The sequence below is a fragment of the Drosophila persimilis genome, unplaced genomic scaffold, assembly GCF_003286085.1.
Source record: "Drosophila persimilis strain 14011-0111.01,24,50 unplaced genomic scaffold, DperRS2 tig00000663-arrow-arrow-pilon, whole genome shotgun sequence".
NCBI classification, from domain to species: Eukaryota; Metazoa; Arthropoda; class Insecta; order Diptera; family Drosophilidae; genus Drosophila; species Drosophila persimilis.
The window spans coordinates 1072265-1081415 of NW_020825331.1; the positions used below are offsets into that span (position 1 = coordinate 1072265).

Sequence of the window (9151 nt, forward strand, 5' to 3'; positions counted from 1 at the left end):
CGCTCGACCGGGTCCAAAGTGGAAGTGAACAAAGGTTTTTGTGGCTGCCAAAGTTTGGCCAAGAAGCCCACCCCCCCCTCAACCAGGGGCTAAGCTCAAATGCCGAACAGGGAATGAAAATGATGAAGAAAAAAACAAAAAAAAAAAAAGATGCCGGAAAACGGGGAAAAGTCGAATATGGGAGAAAAAGGGCACACATGATAGAGGAGGGAGGGGTGGCGAAACTTGAAGCCTCTGATAAGATTTTGGGCGAGCATTGAAAAGGGTTTTGCGTCCACTCCATCGTGGTTGGGGCAGGGGCAGGGGCAGGGGCAGGCTTCGGGCTACGTTTTTCTCGCTTCATCACTTATTCATGCTTTGGTCTATTAGATTTCCGTTTCCGGTTCAACTGTAACGCATAAAAGTTACACAACGTGTTTGAGGTTTTACGCTCTTTTGGCACACACGTCAATGCGATTTGAACCGCTAAGGCTCACACACCTGCTGGTGGTCCTTCCTTCCTTCCTTCCTTTCGATTTTTGTATTTCGTATGCCCAAAGTGTGCACCAAAGTCCAGGGCACGCTCGGAACCGAAGCCCTGATGCTTGATGTATTATATATTTCTGTTGATTATTATTATTTTTGTTGCTGAATACACTTTTCGCTGGATCTGGAGTATGCGGATTTTATGCACAGAACTGTTCAAGTATTCCTCCTAGTTTTGGGATGGATATTTTGTACATTGAACAATTAATAGTTAAGCATTGATGGGCTTTTAGGGATTAGTTTAAACTTTAAAGAGTTACTTAAACGGCTCTCCTTTGGTTGCCTCATTACATCTTGGAATAAGTTCATTTCCAAATCATGTTATGAGTTTTTTGGTCCCCGAATATCCCCGTAAAAACCCCTCAAGATCACATGTGTGCCAGTTCCTAATGTTGGAAAAACAATCTTCTATCCACAATCCTCCTCCTCATCTGGATAATCCAGATCCTGGTAAGACTAAAGAATGGAAAACAGGTGGCCTCATGTGTCATCTGCTGGTGCTTTCCTACAGGGTATTCAAACGTCGGTCCTTGAGCTGCTCGACCTGCCAAATACTTTCGAAACTCTTTGACATTGAAGCCAAAAGCTCTGTCAGGTCTTTTTTTTTGTTGTTGTTCATATAAGCATTTAATTCGTTCTGTGCCGTTGGAATCACACCGATAAGGATGGATGGATGGATGGATGGATGGAGGGACGGTACGGTCAGGTCAGGTCAGGTCAGGTCAGGCCGTGCATGGATGGATGGATGGACTGATGGGTGGAGGTGAGTTTTTCCACCAGTCACCAGGAGAGACAAAAGGGTTCTCGAAGTGGGCAAGGGGTGGCTCTCGCTGATGCTCGGGCTTATCCCCATGGAGAGTTATTGTTGCTGATTTCTTAAGTGGCCCTCACATCACATCACAGAGGCTCTGAGAGCAGCCCGTGTCTGTGGTTGTTGTTCTTTCCCGTTTCAGATATGTAATAAATAAAGGAACACTCTGCTCTCCCATTGCCGTTCCATGATGGATCGACCAGCCAACTTTTCATGCATATTAATGTAGAACTTAGCCAAATGGTGTCTCATCTCAGACATGGACCTTCATTCAACATTTCGATGGACTCTCAACATTCCTAGCTCTGGCTCCAAAAAGTGAAGCATGTTTGCAGGCTTCAAGGATTTTGGGGAGAATAGGGCCTTGGGCTTTGCCCGATTCAAGATTCAAGATCGTTAGCCCGAATAGAGTATAAAATAATTACAGTATGTGGAAACTCAATTATTTGGTATTTGTATATGTAGGACCATAGGACCATTGGATCTTCCCTTATTTATGGGTCCGGGCTGGAATACTCGCGTCTTATGGCTCGCATTTCAGATGATGTTCCACCAAAAATACATTGTTCCGGCTTGGCGCCACTAAATGGCATATATTTAAGCGGTTCGTATTAAGGTCGCGAATGTAAGAAACATTCCCATAGATACGAGGACGACACATACACACACTGTGTGTGCTTTTACGAGTGTGCTCGGTACACCATATGGCAGCATACGCTCGTATGTAATGGAGGAGTAAGTGCACGAGTGTGAGTGTGTGCATGTACATGCATGTGTGGTATATAGGGAGGTGGAGGTGGAGCTGGATGTGGATGTGGATGTGGATGCGGATACCCCGTTCCTTATGGCTGTTAACTGTTTGTTGTTGCCGTTGTTTTCTGCGTGTCCGCTGCAGGCTTAACGATAACATTGTGGCAATTTTATTTACCCACAATCTGTTGTTTTTCCACCTCGGTCTCGTCTCGGGTTCAGGTTCGAGCTGGGGCCTCGATACGATACGATACGATAGGATAGGACAGCACAGGACAGGACAGGATAGAGAGACAGAGCACGAGTACGAGTCCTGCCAACAGGAAGGAAGAGAACGAATTTCAGCGGAAGGAAACACTAAAATGTTACTTTAAATAAATTGCACCACACCGAGGCTCTGGCTCTGGCCGTGGCTCTGGCCCTGGCTCCGGGCTCTGTTATTTTCTGTACGTGTGGTGTGCTATTGCTCCGGGCTCTGCTCTGGCTCCTGCCCGTCCTAGGGGAGGGCCATTGCCTTTGCAATGGTGATGGCGTCGGTGTGGCCCAGGCCCAGGCCCAGGCCCAGGCCCAGGCCCAGGCCCAGGGGTGACATGGACAACCACACACACTCGCACACACATACACACCAACCATTTATCCATAAGATACACCCTACAGACACTGCCCTGCCAGCAAGCATGTGCAGATACGATACGAGTACTTGCGGTACCCATACGAGTACGACGACGACGACGTCGCTGCATTTATTTATTTGGACACTGACGCCCTCGCATTGCCAGTGCCAGTGCCAGTGCCAGTGCCAGTCCCAGTCCCAGTCCCAAAGCCAGTGCCGGGACAGGGCCCAAAGGCAGCTAAATTTACGAGCTCCCTTAATCGATCTAAAATTAAATGGCTCGCTAGAATCAACCCTTTTCGAGGCGAACCGAACCGAACAGAACCATTCCCAACTTCCATTTTGCATTTTAAGCTGGCACTATCTGCAATCCCAATTATTATCAGTTTTGCAATTTGCAATTGCTTTTCCCCTACATGTGACTACAATTTCCAAACTATTCTTTAAAATCGGCCAAACAAAAAAAGAGAGTCCCCTTCTCCCCCTTCCAAAAAACCAATGAGACTCTCAAAGAGTTTCAAATGCTCAGTCATATTACACCATCTTTAATAATAGTAGTTTTGATTTTGTTGGGTTTATTGCACTCCTTACGAGATGACTATTCTGTGGCCATTTACGAGCATATTAAGAGCTATTTCTACATTTCGATATCCACTGTAATTATGCCAAAAACAGTAACTATAAAATAAGCCTATTAAAATTTAACAACGAGTATTGCTTAAGGTGCTCTGCAACTCCATATTTTGCCATGGAATCGAAGCAAATCGACGCATAGCGATTCAATCAGTGCTCAAAACATGGCCCCGGATGCTATTTACTTACTCACTCATTTACTCACTCTTCAGGCAACAAGCTCTCAGTGGAAAAAGTCACAGAAGAAAGTCTCAGTACTAGAAAAGACTGTTTGATACCACGATGTGGCACGATAAACCAAACAGCTGTCTACACAGCTTCGCTTGATCGTCAGCTGAGTCGTTCCCCAGAATCCAGCAACAATATACACAGTCCCTGGCGTTCTGTTCACCACCATTTATAAGCATCTTTAGACATCAGATCTGCTAAAGGCAGAATCCCAGAATGCCATTTCAGAGGCTCGGGCTCCCCGAGCACCCCTTAAGAACAAACAGCCGTATAATTTATGATTTTTCATTGATATTTTATTGCAAACATATATAGCTTAAATATGAGTTGAAGGTATTTGCCTGGTTACTGTTTTCAGAACTAACTAACTCACTATATAATTACTTTAGGATTGGTTTTGTGATAAAAAGAAAACAACACAACTTCGGTTCGGTTCGGTTCGGTTTTGGATCATCGCGATGTATCAGATAGTATCAGATCAGTGATCATAGATCGGTAGTCACTAATCACTAATCACTAATCAGTAATCAGTTTTTTTTTTGTTGGTTTCTTCCTAGCAAGCGTTTCGTCGTTGACTCATCATCGTTTCTATATCATATACAAATACACTTAGGGATTCAGTTACGATAGCGAAAAAAAAAAAAAAAAAAAATTATTAGGCGCTGGCTTAGTGGCTAAACGGTACTTACATAATCGAGTATCACTAACAATATATAATCGTTAATTATTTATTTAGTACTTCTTGTTAATATAAGTATCCCACTTTCTCTCGATCTTTTAGCATCTCCCATCTCCCGTGTCCGTCCTTCCATTCATTTATCAATTCTCTACAACGTCGACGCTTGTGTACATAAAACAACAAACAGTTTATCCATTTTATAAATACAAGTTTAAAAAAAAGGGACTCTCGCATACATATACATACATATACGTGTGTGTGTGTGTGTGTGTGTGTTGTGTGTGTATATACTCATATGTATAGAAAAAAAATGCTAGTTGATCCATCTAATATTTTATATTAGCATTAGCCTAGTAAAATTGTATATTGTATATTTTGTTGTATTATGAGCGGCCAGGCAGGGCAGGGCAGGGCACGGCACCCCAACCTCCCTCCTGTAATCGATGTGAATTATGAGCAATGCTGTAGTCCTACGTTTTAGCCTGATATTGCATGAACGAATATACTATATATATACTATATATATATATATATTCTGTGTGTTTGTGTGTGTGAGTGCGCATGACGTGGGATTTTGGCCAAGACGGCGGCGGCGGCGGCGGCTCGTTGATCGTCGATCGTTGATTTTAGTGATAAAATGCCAATGCCTTGGCATAGTACGAGGTACATGGTCATGATATGCGATCGGGACTCTGCCTCTGGCCCGCCTCCTGCTCCTCCGCTGCTGCTGCTGCTGCTGCTGCTGCTGCCGCAGGCTGCTGCTGCTGTTGCATCTCATAGTCCGGCGAACCAGAACGGGATCGTGGCCGCAGATACTGGGACTGCGACTGGGACTGGGGCTGGGGCGAGCCCTTCGATACCGGCGGCGTGATCGAGTGCTGCGAATTCGAGTCGGAGGAGGTGCGTCTGCAGAAGGGTCCCAGCCCGCCGGCAGCAGCACCCGCGGCCAGCATGTGCGGCGCCAGCTGTGGGAAACGTGGCAGTCGCGGCAATCCCGCAAAGAGCAACGGATTCCCGCCATGATTGAGCAACAGCCTCGGATCGCCGCTCCCCATGAAGGCGTTCGCGTTCGGACCGCCATCCCCGAATGCTGTGGGCGACTGCCCGTGCCCGTGCCCGTGACCATGGCCATGGCCCACAGCGAAGCGATGCTGCAGGGCCTCGAAACAGAGCGGCACACTCAGCCCGTGGGCATGGGCCCCGGCACAGATGCGGGCCAGTATCTCCGCCTGAATGTTGCCGGGCACTCCCACGGGCGGGCACCCGCCGAAGCCGCCGCCCTTGTTGTTGTTGAGGTTCACATTGAGGCTCATGAGATCCAGCAGCGAGTCCCCGGTGCTACTGCCAGTGCCAGGACAGGGGCCGGGCGGCAGGTGGCCGTGGTCATCGCTGGTCGAGAGCAGCTTCCGGTGCAGGTTGAGATTGGAGCTGTGGCGATCGCGGCTGCGCTTCGAGGGGAATGCCGCGTTGCAGCCGTCGATGTTGCACTTGTGGTGGAGCTTCAGGTGCACGCTCTGGTAGTGCGTCTTCAGGTGGAAGTGATTCTGAAAGATCTCCCCGCAGGCGGTGCACTTCAGTGGGTTCTCCTTGTCAATGGGCACCTCTGGCTCCGGCTCTGGCTCCGGTTCGGGTTCCGGTTCTGGCTCTGGCTCTGTCTCGCGTTCTGTTTCCCCCTCGTGCAGGTATGCCGTCTCCTCCTCCTCCTCCTCGTCCACGCCATTGACCGCCGCCGCCTTGAGCAAATCCCCGCCAGGTGTGTCCGTCAGCACGTTGTTGTTGTTGTTGTTTATCCTGCTGCTGCAGTCCTGGACGTCGTCGGTGCCGAGAAGCTCCTGCTTGATGCGCAGATAGCGATTCTCATCGTTATCATAGCCAAGGGCCAGATCCTCCAGCGGCTCCTGCTTGATGGCCCCGCCGCCAGCCGAGGCCAGGGAGAGGTCCAGCGTGGTTCCCGCATCCTTTTCCGCCTCCGCCTCCGCCTCTGCCTCGGTGTCGGCATCGGCATCGGCCTCCGTTTCATCCGGCAGCTCCGTCTTGATGCTGACGGGTGGCCTCCCATCGCCGGGCGTCGTGTAGGGCGTGAGTGGGGGCGAGGGAATGGCCTTGGTGGACTCGCTGCTGGAGCTGGAGCTCGTGAGCCCCATTTCCGTTTCTTTGGCTGATGAAGCGTGCTCCTCCCTCGCTCCTTTTGCTGTGGCGCCTGCTCCTGCTGCTCCTGCCACCACACATCCATCCGTCGCGCCGCCCAATCGAATCTTCTTGATGGAGAGATCGGCGGCCACATCGTAGTCGAGGGAGTTCTCGCAGGAGTTCTCGTCCGACTGGACCGTGCAGCGCACTGGGTTCTGGCTCTTGCGCTTTCGCTTGCTGGCCGAGATCTGGCCATGGCCATGGCTGGGCGAGTCGTCGTGCTGCTCGTCCATGGCCTCCAGACCGTCTGCCGTCCCCTTGCCCGGGCTGGGCTGCTCTTTGGTTTGACTGTGGCTGTGGCTGTGACTGTGGCTGGAGACGCTCTCGTCCTGGTCCTGGTCCAGCATGAAGTCCTGGTCGTGGCCATGGCCGGGCCTGTCCGGTATGCTGTCCAGCTCGTCGCCCACCACCACAATGCCATCGCCATCGGGATCATCGTCATCGTCCTCGCCATCCCCGTCCCCATCGCCGTCTCCATCGTCGTCGTCATCATCGTCGTCGGGCATGTGGATCCCGACCTCGAGTATCTCGTCGTCATCCTCGTCATCGTCGGCCTCCACCTCCAGCGCCTTGCGCCTCTGCCCCTGACCCTCGAAGCGTCCGCCCACGAGCATGCCCCCGTTCTCCATGTACGAACGCTGCAGATACTCCTGTCCGTGCTTCAGATCCATGGCCGATCCCCCGCCCATTGCCGGATGGTGGCGCAGATCGGGGGGCGGAGTCAGCAGGGGGAAGCTGCCGAAGGGCGCCAGCCCCGCCATAATACCGTTGGGGGCCTGCAGCAGCAACGGATGCGGCTGGGCACTCCGGCCATCGTGCGGCGAGATCTTCCGTCGCAGATGCGGCGAATGGAGCTTCGGATTGGGATTGGCGCTGTGCCGGTTCCGGGACCTGCGCGAACTGAACATCATGCTGCAGCCGTCGACGGTGCACTTGTGCATCTCCCGCAGGTGCACCGCCGAGAAGTGGATCTTGAGGGCGCCCTTGTCGCAGAAGGTCTTCAGGCAGACGTTGCACTGCACCCGCTTCTTGCCGGTCACGGGATTGATGAACTGCGTCCCCAAATTCGCCGGCATTGAGCCCCACTGGCGCTTGCTGCCGCCGCCGCCGCCACCGCCGCCCCCACCGCCGGGCGAGTGCGTCTTGCGGCCAGAGCGGAGGTTGGAGGACAGGGCCAGGCGGGTCATGCGCTGGGAGCTCGAGCCGGAGCCCCCAGATCCGCCCGAGCCCGATCCGGAGCCGGAACCAGAGCCCGATCCTGAGGCGGTGGAGGAGGAACAGCTGTTGCTGCCTTTATCCAAATGACGCGAGGACTTGCCCGAGGATTCCTCTCCCCCTCCTCCTCCACCTCCTCCTCCGGCGGTTGATTTTTGGTGGTGCGAGTGCGAGTGCGAGTGCTGCTGATGCGAATGCTGGTGCGGATGTGGGTGCTGGTGAGGATGTGGGTGCTGGTGCGGATGCGGATGCGGATACTGGTGACTGTGATTTTGACTGGGCGAATGGTTGCCGTGACCGTGACCGTGGCCGTGACTGTGTCCGTGACCATGGCCGTGACTATGGCCATGGCCATGACCCATCTCCGAGCGGTCTCCCGCCGTCTGATTGCTCTGCGACTGCGAGGACGACGAGGACTGCGACGAGGACTGCTGCGGTGGGGGCGGCGGTGGCGGCGGCGGCGGCAGGTGGTACGGCAACGGATGCCCCGCCATGGCCATGGCGCTAAAGAACTGATTGCTCTGGGCAGCCGCTGCTGCAGCCGCGGCAGCGGCAGCCGCCACGGCGGCGCTCTTCTCCCCCGGAGTGCTGGCCTCGCTGATCCGTCGCCGGGCCTGGGCCAGAACGGCGGCCTGCTGCACCGCCTGCTGCTGCAGATGCTGCTGGTGGTGGTGCACGAACTCGGTGGGGCTGGGCGGCAGCGGCAGCGGCGTGGAGAAGGCCCCCAGGCTGGCCGAGCTGATTTTTCGAAAGTCGAAGGGCTGCATGTTCTGCAGATCGCTCAGCGGATTCATTTGGGCGGTGCTCATGCTCATGCTCGTGGCGGGCGGGGACACGGCCGTCGAGGCTGGGGCCGTGGAGCAGGCGGCGTGGTTCCGACTGTTGCTGCCGGTGCTGTTCGTGTTGTTGTCCGTCGGCGAGGGCGAGGGATTGCGGAAGTAGCTGGCCGCCGAGAGCTTCTGGTGCAGCTGGCTCTGCAGATGCAGCTGGGCGTGGGCCAGCGACGAGAAGTGGGCGCTCATAGACTGATGGCTCCCGCCCACACTCGCATTGGTATGGGTATTGTGGTTGTGGTTGTGGTTGTGGCTGTGACTATGGCTGTGACTGTGGTTGTGGCTGTGGTTCAGGTTCAGGGGATGGCGCAGCGGCAACGTCAGTGGTAGCGGCAGAGGCGGCGAACTGCGGCGACTGGGTGTCATCACCATCGGAACGGGCAGGGGCACGGGGGAGCTGGAGCGCCTAAGATTGCCAATCGATGGATGCTGATGCTGGTGGTGGGGGTGGTGATGGTGGTGGTGACTCTGGTGGTGCGCTGGATGTCTCTCATGGCCGTGGTTCAGCGGCAGGCGGTAGCCGAGCAGATAAGGATAGTCGATAGGGATGGCCCCCGACGATGGACTACCAGGAGCCGGCGGACTGGAAAGATCTGTGTGACGACTGTTGTTGCCCTGGGGATGTGACTGCTGCTGCTGCTGCTGCTGCTGCTGCTGCTGCTGTTTTGTCTGCG

At 53.5% G+C, this 9151-nt stretch overlaps 1 protein-coding gene across 1 annotated transcript; it reads right to left on the bottom strand.

The window, feature by feature from the left end:
* Positions 1-3834: 3834 nt before the first annotated feature.
* LOC6599339 (dentin sialophosphoprotein) lies at positions 3835-9151 on the bottom strand. Its single transcript, XM_026991410.1, has 4 exons — positions 8271-9151; positions 8003-8165; positions 6480-7783; positions 3835-6413 (listed from the first exon to the last, which is right to left on the bottom strand). The coding sequence occupies exons 1-4, from the start codon at positions 8847-8849 to the stop codon at positions 4911-4913; spliced, it is 3549 nt and encodes a 1182-aa protein (XP_026847211.1). The 5' UTR covers positions 8850-9151; the 3' UTR covers positions 3835-4910.